The sequence below is a fragment of the Eumetopias jubatus genome, unplaced genomic scaffold (genome assembly GCF_037043125.1).
Source record: "Eumetopias jubatus isolate StellerSeaLion01/CBP00866 unplaced genomic scaffold, mEumJub1_p1.0 scaffold_6, whole genome shotgun sequence".
In the NCBI taxonomy this organism is placed as follows: domain Eukaryota; kingdom Metazoa; phylum Chordata; class Mammalia; order Carnivora; family Otariidae; genus Eumetopias; species Eumetopias jubatus.
In genome coordinates this window covers 62,867,586-62,885,320 of record NW_028274812.1, presented here as the reverse complement: position 1 = coordinate 62,885,320, position 17,735 = coordinate 62,867,586, and the positions used below count along the sequence as shown (strand labels likewise).

The 17,735-nt window shown below is 37.0% G+C and overlaps 1 protein-coding gene across 1 annotated transcript in view; it reads left to right on the top strand.

Moving 5' to 3' along the window:
* KLHL32 (kelch like family member 32) overlaps positions 1–17,735 on the top strand; it is a 246,632-nt gene that overhangs the window by 195,612 nt on the left and 33,285 nt on the right. The window contains exons 8-10 of the mRNA XM_028104188.2: positions 3,808–3,866; positions 6,970–7,162; positions 8,816–8,910. Of these exons, the coding sequence (XP_027959989.1) occupies positions 3,808–3,866; positions 6,970–7,162; positions 8,816–8,910 (347 nt within the window). The remainder of the gene's footprint in view (positions 1–3,807; positions 3,867–6,969; positions 7,163–8,815; positions 8,911–17,735) is intronic.

The window sequence follows — 17,735 nt, the reverse complement described above, 5'->3', positions numbered from 1 at the left end:
TTTTTAAAGACTTATTTGACTTTGGGGGAACCTGCAGTATATCTTAAAGTCACAGTTCAAAAGTATAAGACAGTGTTGTTCATTTTCAATTTTGGCTGAAAAGTCTTAACTTCGACGGTGGCACTTAAAGTTAGGGAAAACTTGGCTTTAAAAATGGATGCTGATAGGAGATGGCATATTTAATGACAAATGTATCCATAGAAAGCTGTTAAGATGCAGATTATCCCCCCCTGGGGTGGGGGAGGGAGATCAAAACTGCCAGTCTATAAAATGTACTCGATAGAGGGAGGCATAGAATCTATCTTTGCAAGTGCTTTGATTGCAGGGGACAGTGTAGCAGCATGTGGGCATCATAACCCAGAGCAGGCAAATCAGCTTGATGACTTTCAAAGCCAGGAATACTGCTGCAGGCAAGGGCACTCCAGTCTAGGAGAAATTAAAACATATAGAGACTGTTATTAATTCCATATCTATTTTTGTATAGTCAAATCTGTATGCAAATCCTTAGCATCTCATTTCAGCAGATTAATCTAAAAGTGAAGAGTGTTATGTGAAAAGAATGTAATGATAAAGCTCTGCAAATAACACTGCTAAAGAAATGTGGGCCGCAAACGTGGATGCTTTTTTAAAATTTATTTTTTTGTACTGAGAACAAATGGTTTTTATTTATATGATCGTTTGTAAATTATTTCAAAGGGGGGAAGCAAGAGAACCAATTTCTAAGGTTTTTCCCTTGCAATCCTGACTTGTTGAAAGTTACAGCACTAGGTTTTTCAGGCACCTCCTGTGGTTTAACATTCCAGAAGTAATCAACCAAATAACTAGGATTTTTATTTTTACTTCCACCTACTAACCCAGTATCTCATTTTTAAACGTTGTCATGTGAGTGAAAATTTGTGTGTAAGGGTAAGGAATCTAATTATGGCGTGCAGATTAAGGGGTGGGGGAATCTATTACAAATGCATCTGTAGAAGAGAGTAATAATTCTGAAGAGCACAAAGATAAATTGTACGCCCTGCCTAAGAGAGAGGATGTAATAGCTATATTCTAATCCATTGGTTGTACATTTAATCTATAATGGGCAGAGTCTGATACATATAGTAGTGTAATATTTTCAAATAGTGTCATAAACAGATAGTTTACTGCAGTAGATATTAATTCTGTCCCATATTTCTAAAACAAGGAGAGAAACTGTCGAAGCTTTGAAATAATGGGTGGGAGCTTTACCCTCTGCTCCCTCTCATTTGGAGAAATGATTATAGGCGAGCTGGACGTTAATCTGGTGCTTATGGACCAGATCAAAAGCACTTGGCAATCATTTTAACCCTGAAGACTTGTGAGGTCTCAATAGATTTGATTATTCTTGTGTAGTTATGCCGAGAAAGAATGATTGGACATTCAATTTTTGATCAGATAAAAGAAAAGGAAGGTTGGGAGGAAGAAGCAAACAAACCTTTGTTTATTTGGGCATACATTTTGACTCTATATAGGCATTTCAGCCTCAGCTTGCTTCAGTGTATTTTCTTTTCCTTTGCTTTTATTTTAAAATGAGACATTCAAAAGAAATGCAGAGAAGACTTTCTTTGAGGGCAGGAAGCTCGATTCTCTCTGTTCTTTGTGGATTTACTCTGCAGATAAAGCTTTCATTGATCTTAAAAGTAGTTGCAGGCTTCAGAGAGAATATATATATATATATATAAAGCCCTCCAGTTAATAAAAGCCATAGTCAATTATATGAAAGAAATAATCTCCTTATTGGGGTTGCACGAGAGAGTAATGATTGGCCTGGACAGACTTACTTCCCTTTATGTAGCCATCAGTATTGATTGATTATTCAGCTCAGTTAAGGATTGTGCAGGAATCCTCTGGATTCTCGTTGACTTGCTTCCTGGCCACGGAGTTGATGGTGGTGACCTATTCAAAGTATTGGAAGTGTCAAAGCAAAAATTATACTGGACAAAGTTAAGCAGAGAAGGAAGACTTTGTTCAAGACTATTGCAGTAGGGGAGGGAGACCAGAAGGCAATCTGAAATCAACTACTCTGAAGAAGAAGAAGCAGGAGGGTTTTTAAACATTGAGCTTTTCTCAGCAAGAAAAGTACTGAAGGAGTTTTGGAGGAAGGTTGATCAATGTGATGTATTGAGCACATTCAGTTACCCCTGATTTTGTAAATGTTTTTCTCTGTGATTAGGCCATGTGTATTTGCTGTTTGGCACCCAACAAAGTGAGGTTTCTACTCTCTTCCATAGAAACTGGGAGATAGTGACATTATCTTCCCTGATGATTACATTTCAATGGGATGGCTCCTGGGTCTTTGAGGAAGTTATTCCTGGGTTGTAAAACTTGAAAGAAGCTTCTTAAATGATTTCTATCTCAAGGAGGCAGAGAAAGAATTTACAGATTTTCTAAAGTAAATGCTCTAAGAAAAGGGATGTCAGGGGCCTAGAGACAGAAAGAGGCCTGCCTAAAGTTGAGTCAAACTGAGAAAAATGTTAAGGTGGTATTGTAACAGTACACACTTTGTGAATTCAAAAAATTTCAACAGGAAACACTTTTAGTCTGGCTCAGTTTAGGATCTTTATTGCAAAATTGGCTACTTCTTTGTGATACTTATTAAAATGTTACTCATTTTAAATGAGCATCTAGAACTATGTATAAGGCACTATTTCTAAAGAGATTTTTCGGGGGGTTGCTCTTATATTCTTGTTATCTTATTACCTAACATTTAATATCTCCTAGTGTTTTCTGTAATGCTGTTTTATATGTTTTTTAGTTCTCCCATTTGATGGTAAAAATTAAAGTAGAATCAGTAATTTCTGGGTTTTACAGGCCTAGTCTATACCACGAACGTGAAAATAAGTATGAGGACAGACAGGAAGACTTTGTTAGAAATGTGATGATTTTTTAGTGGTTCTTGATTAAGCAATCTTTGGATCTAAGCAGCTGTCAGGAGGCTTTAGAAAAGTTGATAACAACATCGACTGCATGCAGTGCCATCCAACATGGTCACCCTCAGTCACATGTGGCTTATTGGGCACTTGAAATGTGGCTCATCTGGATTGAGATGTGCTGTATCAAATATACACTGGATTTTGAAAACCATATGAAAAAAGGAATATAAAATACCTCCATAATTTTCATATTAATTTTACATTGAAATGATAATATTTGGGCTATGTTGAGTTAAATAAAATCTACATTAAGTTTACCTTCACTGTTTCTTTTTAGTTTTTAATGTGGCTACTGGAAAACTTAAAATTGCATATGTGACTCACATTGGGGGCTCTCGTTATATTCTTTTGGACGGCTCTGGCTCTAGGTTTCTTTTGATAAATCATGTCTTTTCTTAGAAATGGTCCTCCCAAGAGATATCAAGATATCACTGTGTTGGCGTGCAGAAGGTTAGAGCTGTAAAATTGCCAGGTTAGCTAAGGACAAGAATTTTCCATATAATTCTGTCCCGGGCATGAATTGCGTGGAGATTTGTCTATGTGTGCGGTGTTCATTCCCACTTCCTGCCATACATCGCCCCTCATTCTGGCCATGCAGAGCAGCTTGCCAGAACTGGGGCCTCTTGGTAATTTCGGCACACTTGTTGCTTGCTCTCAACTGGATTGCTTCTGAAATGTTTCTTGAAAATGAAACTGCTTCAACAATAAGCTTCTTAATTATGTCATGGGTTCACCACGAGGGTATACAAACAGATCCTCAGCAGTAGCTAATTTTCCTTTAATTGTATCTCATTCTTATGTTGGAATATCCTATTTCGTATTCATGAAAGCGCTAACACATGTTAATCCATTACAGGTGGAGTAACTAACACAGCACAATATCAGAACAGACTAATGGTATATGAACCTAACCAGGTAAGAATCATATAAGAAAAACTCATTACCTTAATTAAAATGAATTTTAAAAGATTTCCACAGTAATTAGTAGTTGAAATGCCAAGTCTGTACACACACACATGCATCTTGTAGAGAGAAAAGGAAGCATCTGGATAAACTGCCTTTTTTTTTTTTCTTTTATCCTCTCACAATATTGCAGCTCCTTTAGTTTTATACGATACAGGATGCTTAACTCTTTCAGAGTTTTGCATAATGTAGAAAAAAGGGGAGATACTTGATGGGTTAAATGCCCTTTATTTCCATTATCTCAAATGGCTATTCATATTCAGAGGCATCCAAAGAAAGGATTTTGATTGACCTGTTGTATGTCCTTTTAGAAGGCGCCTCATTCCAAGAGGGGAACATGCTTATTGTTTCATTACTCCCAAATAAAATAATAACTTCTATTTAACTCAGCGTAGCCAAAAGGTCTGAGAGCAGGGTCAAGGACAAGTCTGAAATAGAAGTATCTGAAAAGTAGAAGGATGTTTTTCATCTAACAGCTGGTGCATGAACTGGAAGCATTTTGATGGTGTCTGTCCCTTCTTCTGCCCACTTGCCATCCACACTCGATGAGGTTTTGGTCCCCAAAGGAACAATTTTTATTCTCTTTTCCTTCTACCAAAATGTCTGTGGCCTTGGCACATGTGTTCAGGATTTCACCATTTCTATGATTTGGGTAATGTAAATATTTTTCATGATTATGACAATATCCCAAAATGATTTGATCTGGGGATTTAATATTCATCAGCTGGAGATAATGGAACATGAAACAACAGGTTGGCTTTGGCAGCCTGGGTTAGGATCGGCCACGAAATGTGTGTCCTGAATGACCTCAGTCGATTTGGTGTCTTTTTATTTCAACATTATTTGATTCTGAATTTAACAAAGGTGTTTCTCTCTTTGCAAGTGTGTTTCCTGATGTCTTTAGAAGCTGTACATTTCAGAGACCACATGTCCATGGGCCAGATGTCTCAAGAGGGATCATTAATTGCAGTTGCTTGAGTTCGGTGCACACGTGGTTAAAGAGGAAGAAGGTGTTAACATTTCTCAAATGAGTTCTGTTTCATGTTTGTACACACATGCTCTTTTTAAAAATTCTGCTGGCATATTGTTTACGGTTGGTACTGGCAAACATCACATCTGCTTGCATCTTGCTCAGAATCTCAATAACTCTATCATTCAGCCCTGGTGCTTATTTTTCTTCTAGGCCTTTGCGGAGAGTCGATAATGCCTGCCATCTGCCACAGAGCACATCGCTACCTGCCAACAGGCAGGCTGGGGTGACCTCTGCTTCCCCACCACTGATTAGTATTCACACGCTAGCTTATTAGGAATGACCCCACTAGGCCTCTCTGTTTCTTTGCCTTTGCAGTGGTTGGCGGCTCACCTGGCAGGCACGGCAGTGAAGGAAGCTAAAGATATAATCAGGGGATGCAGGCAGGCTTTACAAACCAGATGGCATCCACAGTCCTGTGGCGGGGGACCGGACTGCTAATGCAAACGTTGATTCCTGATACCGGAATGGGTTGCCTCATAGAAAGCACCTAAGGAAGGCATCATCAGAGTTTTGAGTTAAATCCACTCATGTGAAATGTATTGATGATATTTCTTCACAGAATATCTGAAAGAAAGGTTTGGCTATCTTATTAAAAGAAGACATTTGATTGGAAAGAGTCTTATGACACAAAGGGGGAGCAGATAAATGCAAGCCTTTCAAACTGTACAAACCACTCTTTTTTTTAAGTCTGTCTTTAAAAAAGAAATTATACACAAACAATGAATCATGGAACACTACATCAAAAACTAATGATGTATGGTGATTAACATAACATAATAAAAAATAAGAAATTAGAAATGAGCTAGTAGATAGGCCTTTAGTGAATTGACCAATATTTATATAAACTTTCTTTTTCTTTTGTTTATTCCTTTACAGCTTTGTGAACTGGTGAAATTCTATGTATTAAAGACATCATATAATCTTTCTATCAAAATCCAAATTTTTCTTGGCAAAAGGAATCTGGGTTCTTCCTGTAGGTTAGTGTTTATGTGCAAAGGAAATGGTTAGGTTTATTTACCTGTCCATTGCTCAGTTAAGATTTAAAATTAAGGTCATATTTGATATTCATCTAATTTTGCCTTTTACATTAGATTTTTGAAAGGAGCCATATTGAAGAGGAGTTGAGCATGTCTTTTTCATTACTGAGAGTGACCTAGAACCAAATAGTCGAGGTTTCACCATTCCTGAAGTTGTATAAAATTTGGCCTTCTATCAAAACAAATGTATGCCTAGAAATAACTTTTCCCAGTTTGGTAGACGATATGATTATAAATATGTTAAAAGGGGCTAATACAAAGGCAGCAATGGGACTTTGTTGTGAAACCAGATCTTTGCTCTTCCATTGATCTTGGGAGGTTAAGTTTGGAAAGAATGGCTGAGTCACCCTAGCCCTAGTTTATGTAGAGGCCTTGGGTAAGCCAGTGATTACTATCAGAATAATTTTTGAAAGTGTACATTTATTGGACATTATGTGGCACTCTTCTAGATGTTTTGTACTAACTAATTTAATCTTCACAACAAGCTTGTCAGGTACAGTATGACTCTCCCCACTTTACAGGTGAGGAAATAGGCGCAGAGAGGTTAAGTACATTGCTCAAGGTCACAAAGAGGCTATAAACTCAGGCATTCTGGATCCAGAGCCTGTTTTCTTAAATCATTATACCTAGCCATGTGCTTTCACTCTTAAGCAATTTACATGAGTAAGTTCTCTCAACTGGGGGAGAGAACCATCATGAAAATTTCTATATTCTCATGTGCTCCCCTTATAAAATGCAAATGCCCTATAAAATGCAACCCAAACAAGAGGAAATGGCTTTGTACATTGCAAAATAAAGTTTTGGCATACGTGGTTCTTATCTACTTGTTCTCAGGTAGGAAGCGCATACCTTTCAGAGTATGTAAGCAGCACTCCAGTGGAATGTGATAGATAAAGCAGTCCCAGCTACTAATGGGGCACTGCTGTTTTCTGCTGTGGAGTCTCTTATTAACAGAATCCACCTGAATTTCTTTTTTTTTTTCCAGAATAAATGGATAAGCCGCAGTCCCATGCTGCAGAGAAGGGTCTACCATTCCATGGCTGCTGTTCAAAGAAAGCTTTATGTTCTTGGAGGGAACGACTTGGACTACAATAACGACCGGATCCTTGTGCGCCATATAGATTCTTATAACATAGACACAGACCAGTGGACGCGTTGTAATTTCAGCCTGTTGACTGGCAAGTACCTTTGACTAAGTAAATCAGGAAAAGCAGAGATTCAAGAAATTGCCACACTTGTTTTCTTATACCTCTTCAGTGCATCCCTAAATATCAAGTGCATCATGGCAGAACAACTTGTGTTTATTAACCAGAAAGGTACACATTATTTATCTCACAAAACATGACTCAGTCAAGTGGCTGAGCTAGTTTCTCAGGGCCTCTGTTACCTTCATGCGTCTTGGCTGAGAGAGGTATGTCAAATCCTTTCTTGTCAATAAATATTCACATAGGAACTGTGAGGCAATTAAGAACTGGAGAATTAACGCTTTACAGAAGCAATTTATTTTTTTTCTTTTTGCTTTTAGTCTTATTTATTTTGAGGTCAGCAGTCTGGTCTTCATTATTTGTTACTGTCAGGTACAGTTTCTGGCTGTAGTCTCCCAACAGCTAAATCTTGGAGTTCTGTGCACAGGGGTTTGGTGGTGTTTCTAGCCACATAGGGGTTCAAGCATTACCCAGGGCAACACTAGGTATGGACCCTCCTCATCCCAAAAGATAATAAAAGGAAAGCAGTGAACTTACCACTAACGTTTCTTTACAGACTTGAAACCTTTCTCTCCCTTGTCAGCTTGCATTATAAACATGCACAGGCGATCAGGTCCCTTCCAGGCTGCTCTACTAAATAAGAAAATCACAAACTCAAAATGGTGGGTTGGACTAGCCCCTGAAGACCTCTTAATATGCTGAGGGGGCACTCCACCGCTCACAGCTACTGCTGGGGAGGCAACAGCAAGTGCGGAACCAGTGTGAGGGGGTTAGATGCCTTGTGTGGAGCTCCTGTTTTTGTGAACATGATCTTTGAGGCCCACCTACAAGTACTTAACCCTCTCCGAGTTGCTGTAGTGGCACCTTAGCCCCTTGGTCCCTGGATCTGTGATTCTGGCCACTGTAGGATCCAACTTATTTATTACCACAGTCAATCCGGTGTCAGCCCATCAATAAAGAGAGACTCTCTCACTCTCTGATGGCCTCCAGGGAAGATTAGGTGGTAGTGAGTTATTCTGTCTTCTTTTTTTAAAATGGGAGAGGAAGCTTTCATCATTTTGGCGTGTCAGTATCTGGTCCCAGATCGGGAACTTTAATATAGTCCTAAAACTGTTGTGTATGTCAAGAAAGAGAGGGTAGTAACTTTATCAGTCTTTTCTGTCATTTGTCTTCATTTGGGGGACACTCGGGGCATGGCTCTGTTTTATTGGCTTCTTGGGGCTGCAGCTGTTACCTTACAAATGTAAGCACTTGCTTTAAAAGCATTTATAAAGGTGTTTTGCATTTTGAAAATACATCTTGTTTCCACTGCTGTAATACGACGTAGTAATAGAACTTATTTTGTTATTGCTTATTATTGCTGTATTTAATGCCGTATTTACCCACTTGGCTGGCGAATAAGTGTTTTGGCTTGGTTCTGACCTGACAGATTCATTCTCTGTGAAAGAGTGGTTAATTCTTCCCTCTGAGTACTGGGAGGCGGTGATTAGTTGCTGCAAAAATCCTGTGGAGCATACAAGAGTGCCACAGGGGGGAAATTGTATCGCTCAGTGGCAAAAAGGGTTAATTAAGACATGCAAGGAAATGGATTTATTTTTTCTTTCTATTCAATTCTCTTTACTTTAGGCCAAAATGAATCTGGAGTTGCTGTCCATAATGAGAGAATATATTTAGTTGGTGGATATTCGATTTGGACAAATGAGCCTCTGGCTTGTATCCAGGTGAGTGGTTGAAGTTCCTTTGAAGTTTGTTTGGCTCAGTGAGGTTACTTTTTGCAGTGCTGCTACTGAAGGAGGAGATACGTACACGTAGAAAGAGGTTTGAGCTAACTTTGTGCATCTAGTTTTGCCACTAAACTTCATCCTGCTTCCTAAAAATGATGCCTAAGAAATGATGGAGCCCTAGTGAAAATAAAGATGGGGGTGAGCTTTCAAAATATGTATAATAATATCCTGGAAATGGGTAAGTGGGATAGTACTATCATGCTCCCAAAACTTTACAAATGCCTCCTTTCCACTCAAATGCTTTATTTTCTGTATCGCAATTTGTTCATTCCAATAAATCCCACCTACAAAGGTGTTCTTCCTTCCTGGCAGAAGTTGTGAGCAGTAGTGGTTGATGATTAGTCTGATGGAGAGAGCCTCTGCCCCCAAACAACAGGTCTGGCCCATCAGCCAGTGAACAGCCCAGGTGAGGCAAGTTGCCAGCTGAGCTTTTTAGAACAGTAATAGCTTTTGTTGATATACATATTCAAGGTCGTCTTATTTTATCTTTTACAATTGTTACCATAGTTGTTTCTCTGTTTTACATGCTCTCTGATAATGTATTGGCATGTATTAGGCCTGATTTATCTCTTGATCTTCAGAAAAATATATCCTTAAAATTATTCTTATTATCTAACCTCACCTTTGGGGGAAGATTCTTTAACCACTGCATAGTCCCAGGACTATTCAAGATTTTAATTTTTTCTTCAGTCACGTCTCATAAGGTATATATATTTTTCTCAAGAAACTCCTCCACGTTGTCTCAGTTTTCAAAATGGTTAGCATATAGTTTTGTTACCACTTAGTTATATCCCCCATTACATTCATAATATTGATTTTTTTTTCTCTCTTTCTCTTCTTCTCTTGGTTTGTCTTGCCAGAGGTTTGTCTGGGTATATTACATCCTTCTCTTAAGTAGATCTAAATATGCAAGCATAGCATAAGTATGATCAACATAATGAACAAGCTGGTCCTAATGGATGTGAGTTCTGGATTCAATGGTTAGGATAGAGTTTTTTTTTTTCCATTTATTGAGATATTATTAACATTTAATTGTATTAGTTCAAGGTATACAAAAAATGTTATATATGTATATATTGATAAATGATCACCAAAATAAGTTTAGTTGACATCCATACCCCGCATAGTTACAAAAGTTTTTTCTGTTTATGATGAGAACTTTTAAAATCTATTCTCCTAGCAACTTCCAAATATTTACTACAGTATTGGTAATTGTAGTCACCGTGGTGTACATTACATCCCCAGGATTTATTTATAAGTGTAAGTTTGTATCTTCTTTTTTATTGAATTATATATGACATACACGGTTACGGTAGCTTCAGGTGTCTAGCATAGTGATTCAACAAGTCTATACATTGTGCTGTGCTCACCACAAGTGCTGACTACCATGTGTCATCATACACACAATGTTATTACAGTATCATTGACAGTACGCCCTATGCTGTGCCTTTTATTCCCGTGACTTATCCATTCCATAACTGGAAGACTGTATGTTCCACTTCCCTTTACCCATTTTGCCCATTCCACACATCCACCTCTCCCCTGGAAACCACCAATTTGTTCTTTGTATTTATAGGTCTCTTTCTGCTTTGTATATTTGCTTTGGTTTTTTTTTTTTTAAGATTCCACATATAAGTGAAATTATATGGTATATGTCTTTGACTTATTTCATTTAGCATAATATTTTCTAGGTCCATCCATGTTGTCACAAATGGTAAGATCTCATTTTTTATGGCTACTATTCCATTATATATATATATATATATATATATATATATAAAATTTTCTTTATCCATTTGTCAATGGGCATTTAGTTTGCTTCCATATCTTGGCTAGTATTGTAAATAATGCTGCAGTAAACATCATAGGGGTATCTTTTTGAATTAGCATTTTTGTATTCTTTGGGTAAATACCCAGTAGTAGAATTTTTGGGTCATATGGTATTTCTGTTTTTAATTTTTTTGTGGAACCTCCATACTGTTTCCACAGTGTTCACACCAACTTAACATTCCCTACCATCAGTGCATAAGGATTCCCTTTTCTCCACATCCTTATCAACAGTCATTATTTCTTGTCTTTTTGTTGCTAGCGATTCTCGGTGTGAGGTGATAGCTCATTGTGGTTCTGACATTTCTCTGATGATTAGTGATGTTGAGCGTCTTTTCATGTGTTTGGTTGGCCATCTGTATGTCTTTGTTGGAAAAATGTCTTTCAGGTTCTTTGGCCATTCATTTTTTAGTCAAATTTTTGGGGGTTTTTTGGTGTTGAGTTGTGTAAGTTCTTTACATATTTTGCCTATTAAGTCCTTATCAGATATATCATTTGCAAATATCTTTTCCCATTTACTGGGTTGCCTTTCCATTTTGTTGATGGTTTTCTTCACTGTGCAAAAGCTTTTTACTTTGGTGTAGTCTCAATAGTTTATTTTTGCTTTTGTTTCCCTTGCCTGAGAAAACATATCTAAAAAATTGTTGCTAAGGCCAATGTCTAAAGAGATTACTGCCTATGTTTTCTTTTAGGAGTTTTATGGTTCCAAGTCACATGTTTGGGTCTTTAGTGCATTTTTTTTTTTTTTTTGAGTCCCTCTTATTTTTTTTTAAATTTTTTTATTATGTTAATCACCATACATTACATCATTAGTTTTTGATGTAGCTTTCCATGATTCATTGTTTGTGTGTAACACCCAGTGCTCCATGCAGTATGTGCCCTCTTTAATACCCATCACCAGACTAACCCATCCTCCCACCCCCCTCCCCTCTAGAACCCTCAGTTTGTTTTTCAGAGTCCATGGTCTCTCATGGTTATCTCTCCCTCTGATTTTCTGCCCTTCATTCTTCCCCTCCTGCTATCATCTTGTTTTTTTTTTTTTTTAACATATATTGTATTATTTGTTTCAGAGGTACAGATCTGTGATTCAGCAGTCTTGCACAATTCACAGCGCTCACCATAGCACATACCCTCCCCAATGTCTATCACCCAGCCACCCCGTCCCTCCCATTAGTGCATTTTGATTTTACTTTTTGTGTGTGAGTTAAGAAAGTGGTCCAGTTTCATTCTTTTGCATGTAGCTGTCCAGTTTTCCCAACACCATTTATTGAAGAGACTGTCTTTTCTCCATTGTGTGTTCTTGCCTCCTTTGTTGTAGATTGATCTTGTGAGTATGGGTTTATTTCTGGATTCTCTGTCCTGTTGCATTGATCTATATGTCTATTTCTGTGCCACTGCATACTGTTTTGACTACTGTAGCTTTATAGTATATCTTGAATTTAGTATTGTGATACCTCCAGTTTTGTTCTTTCATAAAATTGCTTTTGCTATTAAAGGTCTTCTGTGGTTCCATACAAATTTTAGTATTTTTGCCCTAGTTCTGTGAAAAATACTGTTGGTTTTTTTGATAGGACTGCATTGAATTTGTAGATTGCTTTGGGTAGTATGGACATTTAAGTGATCTTAATTCTTCCAGTCCATTAACATGGTATATCTTTCCATTTGTTTATGTTACCTTCAATCTTCTTCATTAATGTTTTATAGTTTTCAGAGTACAGGTCTTGCACCTTTCTGGTTAAGTTTATTTCTAGGTATTTTATTCCATTTTATGTAATTGTAAATGGAATTTGCTTAATTTCGGTTCTGCTACTTTGTTATCAGTATATAGAAATGCAAAAAATTTTTGTATATTAATTTTGTATTCTGCAATCCTACTGAATTCATTTATCAGTTTTAGTAGTTTTTTGGTAGTCTTTAGGCTCTATGTATATCATGTCATCTGAAAATAGTGACAGTTTAAATTCTTCCTTACCAACTTGGATGCCTTTTATTTCTTTTTCTTTCCTAATTGCTGTGTCTAGGACTTCCATTATTATGTTGAATAGAAAGTGACAAGAGTAGACATCCTTGTTTGATTCTGATCAAGAGGAAAAGCTCTTGGTTTTTCCCCATTGAGTATGATGTTAACTGTGGGATTGTAATATATGGCCTTTAATCTGTTGAAGTATGGTCTCTCTCAGTTCACTTTGTTGAGAGTTTTTATCATGAAGGGATGTTGAATTTTGTCAAATGCTTGTTCTGCATCTATTGAGATGATCATATGATTTTTATCCTTCATTTTGTTAATGTGGTGTATCATGCTGATTGATTTGCAAATATTGAATCATTCATGCATCCCCAGAATAAATCTCTCTTGATTATGATAAATCTTTATTATATTGTTGAATTTGGTTTCCTAATCTTTTGGTGAGAATTTTTTAAAGATTTGTTTATTTTAGAGAGAGAGAGAAGAAAAGAGAAAGAGAGGGCATGAGTGGGCAGAGGGAGAGAGAGAATCTCCAGCAGACTCCCCATTGAATATAGAGCCCGAGACAGGGCTCAGTCCCATGATCCTGAGATCATGACCTGAGCCAAAACCAAGAGCTGGGTGCTCAACCGATTGAGCCACCCAGGCACCCATCTTTTGTTGAGAAATTTTGCAACTGTGTTCATCATGGATATTGGCCTGTAGTTTTCTTTATTTGTAGTGTCTTTATCTGGTTTTGGTATCACAATAGTGCTGGCTTTCTAGAATATATTTGGGAGTTTTCCTTCCTCTTTTTTTTAGAATAGTTTTAGGAGATTAGTGATTAACTCTTCTTTAAATGTTTGGTAGAATTCACTTGTGAACTCATCTCCTCTTGGGCTTTTGGTTTTTGGGAGTTTTGTCATTACTGATTTGATTTCATTACTAGTAATTGGTCTGTTCATGTTTTCTATTTCTTCCTGATTCAGTTTTGTAAAATTGTATGTTACTAGGAATTTTCTGTTTCTTCTAGGTTGTCCAATTTGTTGGCAAATAATTTTTATAGTAGTTTCTTATAATTTGTATTTCTGTCAGTTGTAACTTTTTTATTTTTGAATTCTATTTTTTTCTTGATGAGTCTGGCTAAAGGTCTGTTGATTTTTATCTTCTCGAGAACTACCTCTTCATTTCATTGATCTTTTCTAATTTTTTTGTCTCTCTTTCATTTATTTCTGCTCTGACCTATTATTCTCTTCCTTCTAATAACATTGGGTTTTGTTTGCTCTTTTTCTATTTTGGGTGTAAGGTTATCATAGATTTTTCTTATTCTTGAGGTTCTCTGTATCACTATAAATTTCCCTCCTAGAACTGTTTTATCTGTGTCTAAAAAATTTTTGTTGTGTTTTTATTTTCCTTTCTCTCCATGTATTTTCTCATTTCCTCTTTGATTTCTTCATTGACCCATAGTTTGTATAGTAGCGTGTTGTTTAGCCTCTATGTATTTGTGCTTTCTCTTGTAATTGATTTTTAATACTGTTGTGATCAGAAAAGATGCTTGATATGCTTTCAGTCTTCTTAAAAATACTGAGACTTTTGTGGCCTAACATGTGATCTGTCCTAGAGAATGTTCCATGAGCACTTGAAAAAAATCTGCATTCTGTTGGTTTTGGAAGGAATTTTTTTTTGTATATCTGGTCTAACGTATCATTCAAAGACACTATTTCCTTATTGAATTTCTGCCTGGATGGTCTATGCATTGCTGTAAGTGGGAAGTTTAAAGTCCCCTACTATTATTTTATGACTGTCAATTTCTCCCTTTATGTCTGTTAATATTTATTTTATGCATTTAGGTGCTCCAATATTGGGTTCATAGGTAATTACAATTGTTATGTCTGCTTGTTTGATTCCCTTTATCATTATGTAATTCTCTTACTTGTCTCATTACAGTCTTTGTTTTAAATTCAGCTTTGTCTGATATAACTATTACTTTCTGGTCTTTTTTTTTTTTTTTTTTTTTTTGCTTCTGTTTGTATGGAATATCTTTTTCCATCCCTTCACTTTCAGGCTGTATATGTCTTAGGTTTGAAGTGGGTTTCTTGTTGGTGATGCATAGGTGGGTCTTTTTTTTTTTTTTTTAAATCTGTCACTCTGTGTCCTTTGAAGCATACAGACCACTTATATTTAAAGTAATAATCGATAGATATGCAGTTTGCCATTTTATTAATTCTTTTCTGGTTGTTTTTGTAATTCCTCTGTTACTTTATTTCTTGCTCTCTGTCCTTGTGATTGATGACTTTCTTTAGTGTAATGCTTGGCTTTCTTTTTATTTTTTGTATATCATAGGTTTTTGGTTTTGTTTACTATGAGGTTCATGTACAACATCTTAAGTAAATAGCAGTTTATATTAAGTTGATAGTCACATAAGTTCAAACATATCCTACAAGAACTTTAATTTTACTCCCCTTTCCACATTTTATGTATGTAATCATATTTTACATCTTTTCATTTTGTGAGTCCCCTTAACTATTTTTTAAGATATTGTTGATTTTACTAATTTTGTATTTTAACCTTCATATTAGCTTTATTAATGATTGCTCTACTGCCTTTACTGTATACTCATTACATTTTTTTCTTTCATAGTTTTATTCTGATTATGGCCTCTTCCACTTAAGTCCTTTTGACATTTCTTGTAAGACTGGTTTGGTGGTGATGAAGTCTTAACTTTTGTTTGTCTGGGAAACTCTTTATCTCATCTCAGTTTTGAATGATATACTTGCCAGGTGGAGTATTCTCAGTTGTAGATTTTTTCTTTTCAGTACTTTGACTATATCATGCCACTCTCCTACTGCTTACAAAGATTCTGCTGAAAAATCAGCTGATAGCCTTCTGGGGGTTTCCTTGTACATAAATAGTTGCTTCTCCCTACCTGTTTTGAAAATTTGCTCTTTATTTTTAATCTTTGACATTTTAAATATTATGTGTCCAGGTGCTGACTTCCTTGGGTTCATCTTGTTTGAAACTTTTTGTGTTGCCTGGGCTTGGATATCTGTTTCCTTCTCCAGGTTAGGGAAGTATTTAGCTATTGTGTCTTTTTAAAAAAGATTCCTGCCCCCTTTCTTTCTCTTCTTCTTTGGGATCCCTATAAGGCAAATGTTTGTTCACTTGATTGTTGTCTCCGAGATCTCTTAACTATCCTCACTTTTCAAAATTCTTTTTTTCTTTCTGCTGCTCATCTTGAGTGCTTCCCACTAACCTGTCTGTCAGAATGCTGACCAATTCTGCATCTGCTAATCTACTGTTGATTTCCTTTAGTATATATTTCATTTCAGTTGTTCTTCAACTCTGGTTCTTTTTTATATTTTCTCTTTATTGAAGTTCTCACTGAGTTTATCCACTCTTCTCTCCAGTCCAGGCAGCATCTTTATGACATTATTTTGAACTCTTTATCAGGTAAATTGGTTATCTCTATTCTATTTAGTTCTTTTTCGGAGGTTTTGTCTTGTTCTTTTATTTGGAGCATATGCTTCTGCCTCCTCATTTTGATTGACTTTCTATATTTGTTTTTATGAATTAGGCAGAATAGTTACTTCTAAACTTGAAGGAATGGTCTTGTGTATGCTTGTGCCCTGTTTAGACTGTGTGTGCCCGGTGACTTTAGCTAGCTGGATGGAGCTGCAGCTGGTGTGGTCTGGGGGTTTCAGGACCCTCTATGCTGGGGTTGCTTTGTTGGGATGGCCTGAGCTGAAGTGGGCCTGGGTTAGGGCATTCCTGGACTCTCTGCAGATAGAGACATGGCTCAAGCTGAAGTGTGTTCATGCTGGGGGGTCCAAGTGCTCTCCTCACAGAGAATGTTTTGGCAGTATAGCTGAAGCTGAAGGAGGTGAAAGGGTGTCCCAGAGTGCTCCACGAGGGTACCCTGCTGGGGTTGCTGGAGCCAAGGCAGTTGCAGTGGGTGACCTGGAGCAGCTGGAGCCTAGGTGAGGCATGGGGGTATCCTGGCAAGTCATCTGGAGTTGAAGTAGTTTGGGCCTAGTGTTCTGCAGTGATGTGCACCTGTATCACCTTGGCGAGATGACTAGAGCTCTAACAAGTGCTTACTAAGGATGTCTTAGTATGTGCTGCACTAGGGCTGCCTTGGTCAGACAGCTGGGGCTGGTGTGGGCTAGGGGTGCAGGTCTCACTGAGGCACTATGCCAGCTAGGGGGCCCAGACACTGCTTCTGACCACTCTATCAGATGAGATCATACAGTATTTATCTATTTCTGATTTATTTCACTTACCATAATGCTGTCAAAGTCCCAGATTACCTTTTTTTTTTATGGCCGTATATTATTCCATTGTATGTGTATGTGCACACATGTGTGTACAATCACATTTTCTTTATCCATTCATTCATTGATAGACACTTAGGTTGTTTCTATACCTTGGTTGTTATAGATAATGCTGTAGTGAACATGGGGACGCAGATATCTTTTCAAGACAATGATTTCATTTCCTTTAGATATATACCCAGATGTGGAATTCTGGATCATATGGTAGTTTTATTTTTAGTTTTTTGAGGAAAACTTCACACTGTTTTCTATAGTGGCTGTACCAATTTATATTTCTCCCAACAGTGTACTAGGGTTTCCTTTTCTCCATATCCTCACTAACACTTATTTTTTGTCTTTTGGATGACAGATATTCTAACAGGTATGAGGCAATATCTCTCTGTGGCTTTGATTACTGTTTCCCTGATGATCAGTGATGTTGAGCACCTATTCACATGCCTTTTGGTCATTTTTATGTCTCTGGAAAAAAGTCTATTCAGAACCTCTGCTCCTTTTTTAAGCAGACTTTTTCCCCCTGTGAGTTGTAGGAGTTCTTTATAGTGTTTTGGATATTAATGTCTTATCAGATATATGATATTCAAATATATTCTCCCACTTGGTAGTTTGTCTTTTCATTTTGATGATAGTTTCCTTTGGTGTGTAGAAAATTTTTAGTTTCA